The sequence below is a fragment of the Pseudochaenichthys georgianus genome, chromosome 9 (assembly GCF_902827115.2).
Source record: "Pseudochaenichthys georgianus chromosome 9, fPseGeo1.2, whole genome shotgun sequence".
NCBI classification, from domain to species: domain Eukaryota; kingdom Metazoa; phylum Chordata; class Actinopteri; order Perciformes; family Channichthyidae; genus Pseudochaenichthys; species Pseudochaenichthys georgianus.
Genome location: NC_047511.1, coordinates 41,278,219 through 41,297,334, shown reverse-complemented (window position 1 = coordinate 41,297,334; position 19,116 = coordinate 41,278,219). Strand labels below are relative to the sequence as shown.

The following is a 19,116-nucleotide window of genomic DNA, read 5'->3' as shown; positions in this document are numbered from 1 at the left end:
AAATAGTAGTTCTTTCCCATACATCCACATTTCTTACACCCTTAGGACCATAATACAGACCATATGGATGGGACTGAATGTGTGTTTGAGCAAAAGAACATTTCCATTATCTAGCCTTCTTACGGTCATTAGGAAGATGTGTTTAACAGAGTGAAAGATAACAGCACGTCTGTCAATTGTCAGCCTGGCAGATGGGTGGCAGCGGCAGGAAAAGCTCATTCCTTCCCATCTCTGTGACGCACCACAATCAGGAGTGTATCTGCAGGTCACGCAAAGAAGCTCAGGAATGAAGGACCGTTGTGTAGTGGGATGAGGGTTCAGGTGACGATGAGTAGATTTATTTGAAGAGTTGCTGTTAATCTGATCAGAAAACATCTGACCAGCCCGACTCCATGTTGGTAGCAGTGAAAGTGAGTAGGCCTACCGTGTATTTACAAAGTGTCTTTGGGAACCATTGTCACTAGGTGGTGAACAATGCAAACTTTAACAAAAAAAGAGAAAGTAAAACAGGAAATAGCAAATAAAAAAAAAACCTGTGAATGCATCATTATAGGACAAAGTGCATAGGAAACAGGTGGGTTTGCTTCTTAAAACTACTGACTGACAGTGTTTTTTACAACTAGGAAAAGATGGATTTAAGGGTGAAAGCCACAGCTGCAACTGTCACATTTACTTCCAGATTTAAAGGCTTTATTGTCGTAAATCTCAAGCACCTCCAACAATGCTAGACACAGTATACCCAATACATACAAGTAAATAAAAAAGGGCGAGATTGATTTACTGCAGGAACATAATATTGTAATAATAAATGCAGGAATAATTACAATGTATAACAAATGTCATAAGATAAAACGGAGTGTTAAATGACATATACCTTACAGTAGTGTTTTTTAAGTTTTAAGCAAACATTTTGGTCTATAGGTCAATAAACTTAAATGATCTCAGCGAGGGAACATAACAATTCAGAAATGTAAAGTGGGGCCAGCCCTTGTTGTGCCTTATAGGTACATTAAAACAATTATGATTATGCATTTCTATGGGTAACCGATGTAGATTGCATTGTATCTTCTAGCTTCTGCATTTTTTAAGTAGAACTTGTTGTGCCCAGACACAGTCAATTTACCAAATTAGGAAGTAAACACAAAACATTTCAGCAAGCATTAGGGAACAAGAATGCTTGTTTTGTACTCCTGTGTTGTGACTCACAGTCAGTTCTGTACCATTCCTCCTTGATCATTAAGGCCTCACACCTCATTGCATTTCCATTTCAATGTGGACAAATATCATTTAATAGATACATCCTGTTACATTCAACAATATCAACAGAGCCTAGATGTATTTTGTCATAAAGAAATGATCAAGCTTGCAGAACTCCACCATTTACAAAGCAAATAAACAAGTGAGGAATATCAACCCTGGAGCACCCACCCAAACAAAATAGCGCTTCCACAAGGAAGAGGCTACAGGACAGTGTTTACAAAATCCTCATTAAGGAAGTTGTGAGATAAGACACGCTCATGTGCCTCACACAAAGTTAAAGGCACGCACACACACACCAGCAAAGGAGACCATAAGCACTGAGCAATGCAGAGCCCACCATATCATAGATAAGGGACAAAAGGAAAGAGCTGGGAAGAACAGAGCAGAGCACAGAGAGACCGAGACAGGAGAAGACACAAGAGAGATGACTCGGACGGACAAAGCCAAGCCCTGGCCACCCTGTCACCGGAACTGCAACACTTTTGCAAAGGACATCAAAAGGTGTGCATTAAATAAATGCTGTGAGATCTGGAAGAGAGCAGTCAGTGCGAGGGTCAACACCACTAACGTCTACTGACAGGGATATAGACCTTTCTTTGCCTATAGATGAACTGACCACAATTTGGATTAGCATTTGGATTAAGGCGTTCAGAAAACACAATTAGTTTTGTTTTACTGGTGCCTCAGCTTATCTAACCCCAAAGGGCATAAAATAGAAAGCTGCAGATTTTCCCATGGCGAGCATTTGGGTCTCTCAACTGGGAACGATCTGCAGCTCCAAGACTTTGCTGGTGCTGTTTTCCATCCTGCTGCTCCAGGGGCTCTGTGGACTGAGCAGCCCTATCTCCAACACCAATCAGAGGCATCGGGCAGACGGGCATGGAGGGGTGGTGGATACATCACTGCTGGAGCAGGACAACAACATAAGCATGCAGAGCCTGTTGCAGAGCCTGAAGGAACAGTTTCTGCGGACTTTTAATCTGTCTGGCTTGGATCCTCAGCCCCTGCCTCCTGGAAGCACAAGGGAAGAGCCACCTGAGTACATGATGGAGCTCTACAACCGTTTTGCTAATGACCGCACTGCCATGCCCACTGCCAACATTATCCGCAGCTTCAAAAATGAAGGTAAAGATGCAGTGCTCCATTTGATAATGCCCCTGTTGATCAGATAGATTGAGTCAATTTAAGAGCCACCTTTACTTCTTCGTTGCTGCCATGTATTATTTATTTTATATCGTAAGATACGTTTTAAATTCCAAGCCTTAGTCATGACCCTGTTCCTTGTTAGTTCTCAGTGCAAAGCAATGGCCTTGCACTGATAAGTATGTCAAAACATGTCAAAAGTATTACTCTGAAATGGAACTACTTCCACTTACATAAATATCATTGTTTAATCTTTTCCAAATGCGGATGAAATTGAGGATGAAATTAGGTTAGGATATTTTTGCAAAACTACTTTTGAAAACCTTATTAAAGAAACAAATTAAACCAAAGCTCAACTTTGACAATGCATTTATCTTCCCTAGATTCATCTCCTAGTGGTGTGGGTGTTGGAGGAGTGAGGCGTCACCCACTACTCTTTAATGTGTCAGTTCCCCACCATGAACGCATCACAGCGGCAGAGCTTCGCCTCTACACACTTGTCCAGACTGACCGACACCTCTATGCTGGTGTCGACCGAAAGGTGACGATCTATGAGCTGGATTCACATATCGTGGATGACAACATGACCGATGACAATACTTTGAGAGGAGATGTATTGAAAGAGGAGGAAGAACGGATAGAGCTGGTGGAGTTGGCTTCACGGCAGGTCTACGGCACCAATAACGGCTGGGAGGCCTTTGACCTCACTGCTGCTGTTCAACGATGGCGTAATTTGGACTATGGCACCACGCATCGGTTGGAGGTGCACATTGTAAGCATGGCTAATGAGGAAAATGTTCAAAGCATGACAGAGGACAACAAAGACGGACTTGAAGGGGATATGAAGATCGACACCAGCCCTGAGGAGAAACACAAACCTTTGCTGATTGTTTTCTCTGATGACCAAAGTACCGATCACCAGGATGACAAACGCGAGCTGAACGAGATGATCGACCACGAAACCTCAAACATGGTTCTTCAAAATGACTTGGGCCTGAACGATCTGTGGGGGGAGCTGGGGAAGGATGAGGGGGATGAAGAATCAGAGCCAGGTGAAGAGGACCTAATCCAAATGCGCTCCAATCTGATCTACGACACGGCATCTCGCATTCGTCGCAATGCCAAGGGAAACCACTGCAAGAAACAATCTCTGTACGTAGAGTTCAAGGACATTGGATGGGACAGTTGGATCCTCGCCCCGACTGGTTATGATGCCTTTGAGTGCACTGGCGTTTGTTCATTCCCACTAACAAAGCATGTCACGCCCACAAAGCATGCCATAGTCCAGACTCTGATCAACATCAACAGCCCTCAGAAGGCTGCAAGGGCTTGTTGTGTGCCCACCAAGCTGGACCCCATCTCCCTGTTGTACTTGGACGACACAGGCATAGTCACCTACAAGTACAAGTTTGAGGGCATGGCGGTGGATGAGTGTGGCTGCAGATAGTCCATGGTTTGAGGGAGTTTTACTCATCGTAAAGTCTTACAATAAGAGGAAAGACACAACAATAAGCTGAAAAGGGAGGTTAGCCAAAAATGTCTGGCAAGAATCTCTGCACGAGTTACTTAATGAGACTGGAATCGTTTATTCAGTATTTATGAAACGATGTGTGCTCCTAAATTAATGATTGTGGAAAATGTTTGTTTTAGACAGCTTAACAGAAACAGACAGAATGAAGACAGTCTTCTGCGGATCAACAGTCAACATGTTGCCGGTAGGGATGCCAAGGTACGTCGTCATAGAAAGAAAATGCACAAGATTGCACATCCTACAGTCAGGAGGCCTGGTGGGAACCAGCGGGCCATTCATCCCCCTCCCTCTCTTTTCCACTGACATCTGTCTTCCTCTCCACTTATCTCTGGCCTCCCCACTCGATGCAAACACTAATCAGCACTTCATGTGTCCTGGCGCAGTGGAATGACCCCCCCTGAGGCAACCTGACAAGACATGAACTCTGCTGTCCGACCTCCTGCCTCCTGCAGCCTCCTGATACGTAGGCGCTGTGCAAGGGCTCCTAGTGGCAGGGTTATCTACCCCAATCCTGTTTCCCACTTCACATGCCTCTTTTCCACTCCCCCGAGCTACAGTAATAGCAAGGTGTGGGGGGTTGAGAAACAACACTCAATTTGGAGAACTGAACGGCATTCTGGGCAACTTTTAAGATGGTGGGATGGGGGAGTCAGACAGGACATAGGGGCAGGGGTTGTCCACATTCCTGGGCAACAAACAATCTGAACTGCAACTCTGTGATATAGCAATGTGCCGCCAACATATCTCCAACTCATCATTTGACCCTTCCATCACTTTTATGGTAAATTGCCTTATTTGGACAGTTATTATCTGCCGGCGAAACTCAAGAGTGGACTTGGGGGCACCTAATCATGTGACCGTATTGGATACAACCCGAAGGAAATGCAGTCACAGAAATACTTTGTTTAAAAGACTTTCGGTACCTCTGCTGCTTGTCTCAAATAACACTATTTATTGTTCTAATTTATTATTTTTTTACAACAGAGTAGATAACTTTGTATGTACATTTGTAAGTTACTTAATGTTAAGAGGTTATTTTATCCGTGTCAATGCCTTTGCAGAAAAAATAGGAATTCTGTTGGGAAGAGAAATGGTAACAGTTTCTTAAATGGTAAATGGACTGTACTTATATAGCGCTTTATCCAGTCTTTACGACCCCTCAAAGCGCTTTACATACTACATGTCATTCACCCATTCACACCCATTCATACAGAGCAGTCCCACTTGCTCTAGGACCTAACATTCACACACACATTCACACACCGTTGGCCATGCCCGCACTCCCTCGCAGCCAGTCGCCCTATAAACAATAAATATTTAACATATCCAACATGAACAGTCTCCTTAACTGTGAACTAAACCCTGATCCCTACTGTTTCTTTAAGGGAAGTCACCCAAGAAATGTCATTATCTAACATCAAGGTGACTGTTAATATTGTGGGTCAAATGCCACGCTAATGTTTTTTTTTTTCACAGTTATTTTTCCACATTATCAATCATAGCATCTTGTCCTGTCAACTTTCCTTTCTATTATTTGAAAAAGAAGCTGATACAATGCATTGCTGACATTCAGATCATTTAGTCCGACAGTATCAGCTCAGGTCATAGTTCATACATGACACACAAACAAAGAACCATGGGAAACTGAGTGGAGTGGCTCGCTAATGAACAACATTGATGGCTGACAGCTAGCAGATGCAGACAGCTTTGGAAAACCTGTTCGCAAAAGGGAAAATGTGAACGAAAAACCAAAAATAGATCCAGTATCTGCTTCAGTTTCCCCAGTTTTTTCTATGAAAGTGAACTAGCTTGTAAGGGCATAGTGTTTTTCCTTTTGTGTACCAACATACATTGAAGATAAATAAAGATTCAGATCAGATTCATGCTCTGAAATGTGTAAACTATCTTGTTAAAAATGTGGGTCATAGAAATACTTATTAAAAGTGTGATGTCTTTGCTCTGTCTGGTAAATTACAATGCCAAAGCAGAATTAAGGTTGCATAGGATAAAGATAAAGATAGACATAACTTTATTTGTTGACATATTGGGAAGTATCTTCAAGCTTAGCAGATTTAGCATTGAAAAAAGGTTTTGTTTTTTTATTTATTCTACTAAAATCATACAAAAACAAAAACGTATAATTCATACACACAAATGAACAAAATTAGTAGAAGCGGGATGGCTGAAGCATAGCTTATGGGGAGTAGCCCTCCCGTGCATCATCATTAGCATCAATATAATAATGGCATTTATTTCGTCAAAAACGTATAGAAATTAAGGAGTACAAAGAAATAAAGAAAACTAATGAAAACTGAAAAAAAAAGTTAGGGCAAGAAAAAAGTAAATGCATATATAAGTAATACTGGGAATATCAAATATGTGTGAGCTGGAGTAATCTGCAAATATAATTGTTTTTACTTTAGTTTTGAATTGTTGATGATAGTAATACTCGAAAGGTCTGGGTGAAGTCCATTCCACGTTCTAACTCCGATTATGGATAAGCTGTGTGATTTGATGGTTGTTCTACAGGGCTTGCTACACAACCAGTTAGGATGCCTGGTTGGGTATTTCCTGACTGTGGTTTGGAACTGCTTTTGAATGTTAGTAGGCATTTTGTTATGGTCAATGTTGTGCATAATCAGTACTGTTTTATGCTTGACTATATCAACACATTTGAATAGATTGAGTTTTTTAAATATGGGAGTTGTGTGTTCATATTTACCAACACCACAGACTAGTCGTAATACTTTTTTGGAGATGTTATTATTTTTTGTAGATTTGTTGAGTAAGTGTTTCCCCATATTTCAGAGCAGTAATAAAGGTAAGGGAGAAATAGACTGTTATAAAGAGTTCCGAGTATTTTTTCCTCGAGAATGTTCTTAGTACGATACAAAATACCTATTATTTTCGACAGTTTAGTTTGTACATCATTTATATGGTGCTTCCAGTTGAGTTTTTCATCAACAATGAGTCCTAAAAATGTACATGCACCAACTTTCTCTATCTCTGTATTGCAAATCCGTTAATACAGTCATTTCTACTCTCAGACTTTGTATTGAATAACATGTCATTTGTTTTGGCCACATTAAGGGATAATTTATTAAATGCAAACCAGTTACATAGTATTTCTAGTTCTGCATTAACAATTTTAACAAGATCACCAAGATTATGATGGGAGCAGAGAATGGTGGTATCATCGGCAAACAAAATGAATTTGAACATGTCTGAGGTGTTGATAAAGTCATTAATATAAATCAGGAACAGTTTTGGACCTAAAATGGATCCTTAATGTTTACATTATTTAATGCTCAAATATCATCATTTTAGATCTGTCTTATCTGTCTTATGTATGTCTGAAATACTTTTCAACATTATCTTTATGAAGAACAACAACCTACTAATTAAAAATTGTGTTGTTTTCATGTTTACATTCCAAGCTTTACAGGTCAGACAAAGTGAATGTAAGTAAGCGGCTTCTCAAAAAAGATTTCTTTATAGGTAACTGTAGGTAGACTGACTAATGGACATGTTGTGAATACCTTGTTAAAGGTCCCATGTCATGCTTTTCCGGTTATTACCCGTTCCCTTGTGTGTTATGAAGGTTTTTATGCATGTAAACGGTCTGCGGAGTCAAAAACCCTCAAAGTACACCCTGTAGCGAGTAAAACTCTAACACAGAAAATACCTCCCCAAAACGCCTCGTTGGAGATTTCTCATTTTCTTCCTGGGTACTCTGACATGGGGATACCCTGAGGCCACACCCTCTGCCAGCCTTTCACGAAACAAAGCTTCCCAAACCTTTCAGCGATTCATGCCGGATATGTACAGCGTAGGGCACTGAAGAACGATGCTGTTCCTACTTTGTTTGGACCAGCGGGAGATTCGGGTACACAACCTGCAAGTATTCATTGTTGTTTGTGTATTTATGATGTTTAAAACAAACAAGGTATCTACTACGACTGTTTAAATTGCTACACGTTTTTTGGGCTACTAAGTTGGGATCGCGGAGAAATGCTCTCCGCAGACCCATTCTCACAGCGTTATAAACCTTTTTCTTACTCAATATCAAGCCACACTTATTGTATTTACTTCGGCTGTGAGTGTTTGTGTGCTCGGGATGAATTTCGCTTGTTCTCGCTGTATCGCCGAGAGGATCGCAGCAACGAGCGACAAGCGAGCTTTGGCTTGGGGGGCCCCCTCACTCTAGCGCGTTCTCACACAACACGGAACCAACTTTTGTCTTATGATGTTAACATAAGCACACATATTGTATAAATAAGCATGTAAACACCGTGGACCTAACCTCCTCTAGAGGGGTCCAGGGGCATGCTCCCCCGGGAAGAATTTTTTTTAAATATTGAAGTTAAAAGCATCAATCTGGTGCACTTTGAGAGCAAAATTAAGCGATCTATGGATACATCTCTCAACACCCATATGAAACAGAACTGTAAACAGATTTTTCTTTATGGATATTTTACAAATCACTCCCCTTTTAAACTATTCTTGTTTTGTCATATAGTATTTCATAACTGTTTTTCATGTATTCTCTCTAGCTGTCCATCTCATAATGTTCACAGAGAAACTAGCTGTGAATAGGAATATCATTCAGAAGAATTATAATTTCATGCAAAAATCTGTCACAAAAAGAGGTTGCACATTTAAATTCAGGTGTTGTTATGGCAACGTCAGTGGACACATTTACTGCTGCAAATACGTTCAAACATGCTGTCGACACCAGTGACGTGCGGTGAGGTTCATGGCTGGTGAGGCACTGACTCTTTCAGAGTCAGATTTACAAATATTATATTTTGACCTTAATCGAAATATCCGGTTATTTTCAAAAGCTTTTTTAGTCTGATGCTTCGATTCATTTTAAACAGACCGTTCAACAACGTTCGTTGCTTTTTTCATTGCCGTTGTATGATGAGACCAGCGAGCCTAAATATCATATATATGTGAAATAAGTTATTTAGAGACTATGGATGGCGAGGATAAATGTAATAAAGGGATCAAACATTACATTAGTGACATACAGTGAAATGGTGCAGGCATGCGCTTAGTGCCCGCTTTCCAGACAGTTTCTGTGGGGTGACGCATTCTGAGGTGAGGCAGATCTCATCTGTGCCTCACCTTACCCCACAGTAACTGGCTTGAGCGCGCTCACAAAATAAGTGCCCGCGTTAAATTAGTAAATTAGCTCCAGCCAGTTACTGTGGGCTTACGAGAGGCAGAGCTCGTCCCTGCCTCACTTCTCATCGCTACCCGTAGTTGTAGCCGAGCTCGGCAAATTAGCTGATTTTGACTATAAAAAGCGATTGGAATCATACATAAATCACATTTACAACACAGATCAGTGGAGACATTTTATTATTATTACTATTTAGTTTTTCTTTAGTTGTTTTTCCGTTACATTGGACTATGACAGGTGAGGCTCTGCCTCCCCTGACTTCACGTCGCTGGTCGACACGTAAAGCAGTGGCAACTATGCCACCATTTCAGCTGACTTTTTCTCAGAAATACTGTCACATAACATCCATATATTTCAGTGCTAGTTTCATGCTTAGCTAAGCTAACTATGAAACACTTTAACAGACAGGACTCAGGATCAACTGTGTCGCCTACTGTAAGGTAGCTTCTAGCTTCATGTCGAACAGTAAGTCAACATTTCCCAGAGAGCTTTCTTTGAAATCACCAGGTAATGCTAAAAAACATAACATTTAGATTGTGTGACAAAGTGTTTGTTTAATTTATCTGGCTAGCTATAGCTACTTGCTAACGGTTTAGCTTACCCCCGCAATTCAAAGTAACACGTCAACAACGTAGCTGTAATTTATGCTTTGCTTACATGTTCGCATAACTTGGAAGTTTACTGACATTTAAATACCTTGTTTACCTGGCTCAAGTGGTGGCTCTGGGGTTGTTGTGTGAGCCACCACTTGAGAATTGTTGTCTTTTTTAAGAAAAAAATGTCTTATGTCCATTTCCAAAACTCTGAGTCCGACTGACAGTTTATTTTAAACATTGTCACAGCTCACAGGATAGGTAGCTGTCAGCCAATAAGACAGATGTTTATTTCCATTCAACTCTCTGGTCGGTCTGGTGTGTTGCCTCTGAACACGAACACGAACAAACACGTACACGGGAAATTACATTCCTGCCGTCCTCTCTAGTGTCATGATGAGGTTCAGGTAAAGCAAGGTTAAAATGTATATATTATTGACTCAAAAATATAATACATTACTTTGAGAGTAGGCAATCTAGGCATATTAACAACATTAATTAAACATACTTATACACGGCGACAGTGTACAAAAATCTCTTCATTCTTTTTTTTTTCACTTTTTAATTTTTTTGCTAGGGGGCCCTTTGCTGCGGGGCCCTAAGCGGCCGCTTATGTCGCTTAATGGGTCGGGCCGGCTCTGCGTAGGCCTATATGGGACATTTCAATATGAAATCCGAAAAACATTTCGGAGTTTAGGATGGCCGAAGACACTACACTACCCATAATCCTCAGATATCGTTTGGACAGTCCCCATGATTAATCTTCAATCTCTGGGATTGAATGTTGGAATGGCAGTGCGCCAAGGTTACACCAAGCGTCAAACAGCACTTTGAAATGGAACGAAACCATGGCAGACTATCCAAAACTGGACTCGAACGGGACCAGCCCTCTCCCAAAGGTGTATTGACATATCATATACACAACTACTTTGAAGTTATGCAATGAATGAAAAACTTGGGTCACAGGTTCCTCAACAGTGCATCACAAGACATCTATCAATATGTGTGTATACCTCCACCATTGAACTGTCATAGTCTGCACATTTCTTATTCTATCTACATACATAAGAGTATAATTCATATGTATAATATCAGTTAAAATAAGTGCTTCAACATAGTTAACATTGCAGGAAAGCAATAAATTAGACGTTAAGTACTTTGTCAGGCTTAATATGTATCTGTAGATACCCCCAAAGCTTTTTTCTTATTTAAAAGAAGACCTTAACCTAAAGTATACTTTAATGTTTAAATAAAGGTTAATTTGTTTTTCTGTGTTGTACATCCTCCTATTAAAACCTGTTGAACCCCATCAACCCGCCCCCCGGGCGGAAAAACGCATCATCTGCAGGAAACAGCATCTGAGGGCTTCTTAATATTTAATAAACTATGAATGTTTCATATCCATGTAACGGGAAGAAACTCAGCTAACTGATCTTTTTTTTTTTTTAGCAAAAAAAACCACAAAGCTAACACTGAGCCTCTGAACTAGCCACGAGCCCGTTAGCATAGAACTCTAGCTATACCGATCGATATGACATGACATGTTACTTGTTAGACGCTTTTATCCAAAGCAACTTACATCCTCAAAACTGTGGGCAATCCCAGCAGGAGCAATTTGGGGTGAAGTGTCTCAGGGACACAACGACATGCTGACTGCAGTGGGGTTTGAACCTGTGCTCCCCTGATCCAAATACCAACGCACTAGTCCACTGCGCCACAGCTTCCCTTATATATAGATATACTTATTGGATCTGCACAAACAAGCTTAGATAACATCCTGAGAGTCCACAGATTATAGAAATATAAGGATCATCACTGAGCGATCAGAACTCGTGACAGGGGAAGCAAATACAGACAACACACAATGTAGCTTTAGGTAGCAAAACACAGAGATATGCTCACCTTAGCTGTTATTTTGATCAAAAGTCGTGTTCAATAGCATTACAACGAGAAAAAACGTGGCTGAAGGTTAATCCATAGGTTATTCCAATGTGTCTTTCACTTTGAAAAAAATATTGATAATCCATAATTCAATTTGTATGCAAAAATCGGAGAATAAGAATTAGCTGCGAATGGTAGACACCAGAGTGTGTCACAACTCCGGTTTTGGCTACGCGTCACTCTCACTCCTTATTTGGTAACCTGTGTGTGTATGTGGAACTTTCCCTCGATTCCATTGGCTCTAGCGGTTAAAAAGAGATGTCAATCAGCAAAATCGACCAAGGGGGGCCAGAGATATGGAAAATCCACCCAAATGACCGCAGAAGTGGTTTTTCTGTGCTAAACCTCTCTAAAAAGGTCAAATGTCACTTGTTTTGCATCAATCTCGATACAGGGTACTTATTATATGTTGTACTTTGGATTCCTAAAGCTTTTAGTCTACCATCCCATCATTCAATGGTGGTTCACTATAAGTAAAAAATATTTTTTGGACGGACACTATCATTTACAGTTTTTTACTATGTTCAATCTGAATTTTCTTTAAAATAAAAAACATCTATATTGATTCTGACTTTTTTACATCCAACTCAAAGGTTTATCATTACTTTGAGAAAAAAGATTATTAATGTTCCCCTTTTAGAAGTGTAGTTATGGTCATTTGTTCTGGAAATTTCATTTTTGAGCCTGAGACCTGAAAAACAGGGATGGGGTTCAACAGGTTAATATCTTTGTAAATCTGGCACTAAACTGTTTTATTGTAGAGATCACTTCCAGTATCTTCTTGATTTTTTATATTCTATATTTCTATCATTGACCTTTCTATCTTTCCCCCTATTTTGTATGTACTCTTAATATTTCTTTCATCAAATGTAACATTAAAAAAATAATTCAATAACATGCTTTGACCACTAGGCTAGACAAGGTACACACAGCCATAATACATTTGTATTATTAGTGTAGGACACTTGTGTATGCATAACTTCTGAAGATGTGTAGTTGTATTCATGTTTTCACATAATTGTACAGGATATTGCTATATTATTTCACATGTTTTACTTCTACACATTAATATCTGATTTGTAAAAACATCACAGACAGAAAGGTATATCTGTCATTTAATGGTAAGCTATTGCAATTCTGATTCCATAGATGTGTCTCCCATCACCCAAATCCCCTGACTATTCTCTAAACTCAGTATTTACATTCTTTAATTCAAAGAAAATCAGTAATATCTTTAAAAACTACAAGTCCCTTTCTATCAGCTGTGCACCGTTATGGTGTGAATACAGCCTATCTACCAATTGGATCAAATATAAAAGTCAGCCGAATTAAATTTGATACTGCAAGGAGACGTATTCTGTGAAGAGAAATTGAAGATGTGGTTTAATTGCTGATATATTTATGATTGACATCACATATTCAGTTTCGGTGGCAGTTCTTCCAGTTTGTCCAAAGGTCTCCTAATCAGGGCTCCATAAATAAAGAACTACGGCAGATGTGTAATATTTAATGCAGCTGAACCGTGTATTACAATGCCGTTATGTGATGACTACCAAAGAGAAAAGCAAGAAACTCCCACCTGTCGAGTACGGCTGTACTGTGGTGTTTTTCCTCCGGAGACGTCGCGAAGAGACGGAGCGGCTCCACCTGTTGCTGCCTGCGATCTGCGATCTACGGAGGCCTGCTCCCACCTGTAGAGTACGGCTGCACTGGAGAGGTTTTTACCCCGGAGTCGTCGCGGAGAGACGGAGCGGATCCACGCTTCGGGCTTGGCCTGCTTCCACCGGGCGTGTGCTGCTGTGCGGAGGAGGATTTTACCACGGCTGGGGCCTGCTTTCCACCTGTCCTGGTTTTGCTGTTGCAGAGGCCTGCTTTCACCCCGGGGATACCACGCTGGGGCTTTGGTCTGTCCTTTGCTGCTGTGCTGATTTTGCTCCAGGAACATCGCGGTTTCTGTGTGCTGGTCTTGGAAAATTTCCCATATCGGGATTCTGCTGTGCCTGTTAACTGTTTTGGACTATGAGAAGATCTCTAGTCATTCTGAGGAGTCTACTGGATTCAGGTCTGTTCTGCCACCCGCAGTGGGCATCCCCTGCAAAGGTTCGGATGTGTTACACAAACAATTACCGGTTGCCTTGTCACAGACAATCTGCTCGACAAAATATGTTTGTCTTTTTTGTTTTCCTGCAACAATGGTTCTTCAGGACTGCTTCTTAAGCTCTAATCACACTCTCGCAGACTTTTCCGGTGATTCTAAATTAGATGATGTATGTGTGTCGCTTAAGAGGAAAAGATGCCTGGTTTTGTTGTTGTTATTACTGTCAGGAAATGTACAACCTAACCCTGGTCCGCCCAGTAGTAGTAGTCAGATCGCTACTCCTGCTGATTTTAAAGCTAGATCTGGGTTGGGTTTCATCCACTTGAATGTGCGCAGTCTGTTAGGTAAACTAGATGTTGTCCGTATTTGGGCGAGCTCGACTGACGCTGACGTCATTGTTTTATCAGAAACATGGCTAAATAAATCTATTTTGGCCTCTGACATTGCCTTAAATGGTTATAATGTGTATCGTACCGACCGGCCTAATAAAGGTGGTGGCGTTGCCATTTATGTTAAGAATAAGTTCAGTGTATCCACATTAGTTTCCAAATCTATCAGTAAGCAATTTGAATTTTTAGCCTTAAATATAGAAGTGGCAAAGGGTCAACAGGTCATGGCGGTGGGCTGTTACAGACCCCCCTCAGCTGTCAAAAACTCCTTGTCTTCGCTAGCACATTTTTTATCGCAACTAGACTACAAGGAAATAGTGCTACTTGGAGATTTTAACTGGGACTGGTTAACTGCAGTGTCAGAGGATTTTAAAAACCTTTGTATCTCTTTAAATGTTACTCAGATTGTTGACAGTCCTACTCGCCCTAATATTAAGTCCCCAAATAAATCCTCCCTAATTGATCTCATTCTAACTAATATTCCCTATAAATATTCATCTGTGGGAGTATTTGCGAATGATATGAGTGACCACTGTGTTGTAGCCACAATTAGGGACACAAAAGTCCAAAAGGTTAAACCTCGTATTATCATCAAGAGAGACATAAAACATTTTGTGGAGCAGGGTTTTGTTCATGATCTGTTTGGGTTTGATTGGGGAAAAATCGATTTGTGTGCTGATGTTGAGACTGCATGGTCTTATTTTTATCTTGGTTTTATGGAAATTATAGATAGGCATGCACCCCTGCGTACATTTAGAGTGAAGGGACGAGACAATCCTTGGTTTTCGGCTGAATAATCTAGTCTCCTACATGAGAGAAACAAGGCCTGGGCAAAGGCTAGGCAATCAGGCTTAGAGGTAGAATGGCTGCATTTTAGGCAGCTAAGAAATAGCTTCACTTCACATGTCAAAAGTGCTAAATCTAAGTATTATCTGTCAGTTACCACAAAGAACCTGAACAACCCTAGAAAATTCTGGAAAGCCATAAAATCGATATCCACCGGTGATATCGGTAATGAGCTACCTCCGTGCCTTACCACAGCATCTGGCACTATATCGGATAGGGCTACCATGTTAAATTGTTTTAATGAGCATGTTGTGTCCTGTGGCTCTCTGTTTCACTCTCTGTTTCACTTCTAACTCTGCTTCTGTGAACACCACAGTCGGTGACTCAGAACAATGTGGTCTGGAAAACCCTTTCAGTTTTACTCCTTTTACTGTTGATGTTGTTCGTGAAGTCTTAACCAAGCTAGATCCTAAAAAGCCGGCTGGTCCGGACAACGTAGAACCTTTCTTTTTAAAGATAGCTGCAGATTTTATTGCTCCACCTCTTACTACTCTTTTTAACCTCTCCCTCAGCACGAACAAAATCCCAAAAGTATGGAAGTCAGCCTCTACTAAAAGGAGGGGAGGCCACCTTATTAAACAATTATAGACCCATCTCTAAATGGTCAGTTCTGGCTAAGGTTCTCGAACGCCTAGTGAGTGAACAAGTAAAGGAGTTTTTATGTAACAATGACATCCTGTCTAAACATCAGTCAGGCTTCAGAAAGCAACACAGCACCATCACTGCCACAATGAAAGTGGTGAATGATATTACGAGTATTTTAGATAATAAGCAGAGTTGTGCAGCTCTATTTGTTGACCTATCCAAAGCTTTTGATACCATCGATCATCGCATTTTGAAGCAGAGGCTACTCAGTATTGGCCTATCCAGCCATGCAGTGGGGTGGTTTGTGAACTACCTCTCTGAAAGGTCCCAATGTGTTCATTTTGATGGGCTGTCTTCTGAGTGGTTAAACATCACTAATGGTGTACCACAAGGTTCAGTTTTAGGTCCGCTATTATTCTCTATCTATATAAATAGTTTAGGTGAAAATGTCGAAGGAGCAACCTTACATTTTTATGCGGACGATACCGTGATGTACTGTACAGGTCCCTCGATTAACGAGGCTGTTGTTAAATTACAGGCTGTTTTTAACATTATTCAGACTCAGCTCTCTGAACTAAAGCTTCTTTTAAATGTGGATAAAACCAAGGTAATGCTCTTTTCTAAAGCTAAAGCTAAAAATACACCGGAGACTGCTTTGGATATTGTAACTACGCAAGGAATACAACTTGAAGTGGTTACCTGTTACAAATACTTGGGTATCTGGCTTGATGATTGTCTCACTTTTAAATTTCATGTAAATAACCTGCTTAAAAAGCTGAGGGTTAGGCTAGGTTTCTTCTACAGGAACAAGTCCTGTTTCTCGCTTGAGGCCAGGAAAAGGCTCTGTGACCTTTTTACCTGTGCTGGACTATGGTGATTTGTTATATATGAATGCACCTGCCAATTACCTGAGCAAGTAAGATGCTGCGTATCACAGTGCACTGAGATTTTTGACAAATTGTAAAGCACTTACGCATCACTGTACCCTGTATACCAAGGCGGTTTTGCCATCACTTACTGTACGGAGGCTCAGTCACTGGTACTTTTTCATTTACAAAGCCATGTTGGATAAACTACCATCTTATATCTGCTCCCTGATCTCTCTGCGAATTGAAAGTACTTATTGCCTGAGATCGCATGCTGTGGTTTTATTAAATGTGCCAAGTGCTAGGACTGTCTTATGGAAGAAAGCTTTTCGATGTGCAGCTCCACTAACTTGGAACAGTCTGCAAAAAGAATGGAAAATTACCAGGCTATAGTACCACTACATGTTTTTAAAGCTCGGTTGGATGCTACAAAATCAGATGCTGTTGGTACCTCTACATGTGGTTAAATATGTAAATTGTAATCCCTGTACATGTTGCTGTATGATGTCCTTTTGTTGTTCTGTTGTTTATGTTTTTATGTCTTCTTGTGGAACCTACTGCTGCAGGTCTCCCTTGAAAAAGAGATAATTGATCTCAATGGGATTTTACCTGGGTAAATAAAGGTTTTGAATTGAATTGAATTGAAGCACACTCGGAATAAAGTGTTTTGGTTTTTTTAAATGTTTTTCGGATTTCATATAGCATAAACACCATATGCAAACGTGCATTGCGGCTAAACAATCCAAACACCAAGCTTAAACCATAGCTGAGGATCTTGGGTAATCAGTTCAGTGGGTGTGTATCTATTTCCAGTTATTTTATTTTGAAATTCAGTTCTTGACGGACGCCAAAAAAGCCAGAGATTAGAACAAAGATTAGAACAAATAAATAAAAACAAGGATAATTGTGTGTTATTTTTGAGTAAATAAATGTGTTATTTAGAAAAGAATAACAAATTAGAAGGAAAAAAAGATTTAAAAAATACAGATTTCAGTATTCTGAGACTGAGCCCCATTTATTTTCCTCACGGACGTCAAAAAAGTCAGACATTATACGATTTAAAATTACAAACAATAATCGTGGTTTGATATTGAGTAAGAACATGTTTTTATGAACCACACAGCTTAACATACTACCAATAGAAATACATTGCTTTTAAAATCGTTCTGTGTGACACGAAAAAAAGGAGAAAATCGTGTTGGTGAACACGAATGAATAGATTAAATGTTGTGACTATAACACGAAATACCGTGAGACTGGGTTAAATGAGAGCAGGGGTCGTCTAAAAATGGATACAGACCAGGGGGCAAGAACCTCAGCCACTGACTCAGACTTTGTAAAGCTCACTAATTGAATATTTACAGAATGGTGGAAGAAATCTGGCCTTTGACACTGAATTGCTAACTTTCAGGAAACATGATGAAATGAAATTATTTTTGAATTTTCCCTGTTGATAAGGACTGTTGGATAGTTCTCTGTGCCTTTTCCTATCTCTTGTTTTGACATGCCTCTGTCCGTTGCAAGGATTTTAATCTTTGTTGTTTTTATAATGCCAGAGTTGTTGGTAAAGGATTTAGCCTACGTGATTAAATTAAGGAGCACACCGCACAACAAGTAAACAAGCTGAGCTCATACCCATTGTACAGGCTGTACAAACCGCTTTGGAAATGCCTAAAAATCATGAGGTTGCAGAACGTAGATGCATGTCTCGCTGTGAACGTGTGTTTTGGTGTGTGTCGTCCAAAGCTGCATGACTCACCCTGGCTCTGACGTGGGGTCTGTAATAAGGCCTGATTGTTTCCGTTTTGGGTCACATGTTTATCATGCCATCTCTCCGCAATACCACCACACAGCACTCATCTCTCGCTCTTCTCTCAGATCTCTATGTTTTCCCAGAAAAAGTGCACTTCTGCTCCACTTTATGACCATATGTACCCCAACATGTTTATACACCTTTTAGCCATTTGAATTTGACTCTGATGTTGCGCAATTGAGAAAGCTGAGGGCTATTAGAAGAGCCAGTAATGAAAAACAGATGTTCAGAACAGTTCATAGTTCATATGGTGACTAGGCTGATTTCTCAGAACAATGAGTTCACTACAAGTCAACTGTCATCCATTAAAAGTAGTAACTTTAACTTGCAAGAAAACGGTAAAAAAAATATTACAAGCTCAAGAAGGCTGCTGCGTGAGAATACAAACAGTAGGCTAAGTGTTGCAACCTGTTAAAATATTGATCAAAAAGGCACATCATAGCTGTTAATGATGTATAACTCTCTTTACTTTAATTGTATTTGGAGTCACTATGTGTTGTATCTTACTGTGATGAAGTAAAGGAAGCTTGAGAAATGTGCAGCTGTTTGCTATCCTTCTTTTATGTGCACAAAGCATGAATAAGCCACACATCATCTGGCACGGCCCCAGCTGAATACTTTAGAAAGTAGACCCCAAGAGTGCTGTTAGGCGATGACAATGCTTCGCTTCAAAAACTAATTGCAAAGGTTAAAACTGTAAATAATGAGTGAGGGGCTTCTCATGTGGTTTTGATTACTCTGTGAAATACACATGGAACCAGTTTACGAAAAAAGCCACGTGAGAGGCCCAGGGTATAACAATCACTGACCAGAGCAAAACAACAGAAACCTGAACCTCAGGCGGACAAGAACACATCACAAAA

General features: G+C 40.3%; 1 protein-coding gene across 1 annotated transcript; it reads left to right on the top strand.

The window, feature by feature from the left end:
• Positions 1-1,555: 1,555 nt before the first annotated feature.
• Positions 1,556-5,813, top strand: bmp10 (bone morphogenetic protein 10). Its single transcript, XM_034090434.2, has 2 exons — positions 1,556-2,385; positions 2,787-5,813. Exons 1-2 carry the CDS (start codon positions 1,995-1,997, stop codon positions 3,848-3,850), a joined length of 1,455 nt encoding a protein of 484 aa, XP_033946325.1. The 5' UTR covers positions 1,556-1,994; the 3' UTR covers positions 3,851-5,813.
• The last annotated feature ends 13,303 nt before the right edge of the window (positions 5,814-19,116 follow it).

Bases quoted from the DNA above. Each gene is read 5' to 3' on its own strand.
- bmp10 (XM_034090434.2), top strand. From the start codon at position 1,995: ATGGCGAGCATTTGGGTCTCTCAACTGGGAACGATCTGCAGCTCCAAG. The intron at 2,386-2,786 runs GTAAAGATGCAG...TATCTTCCCTAG, and splicing joins CCGCAGCTTCAAAAATGAAG to ATTCATCTCCTAGTGGTGTG.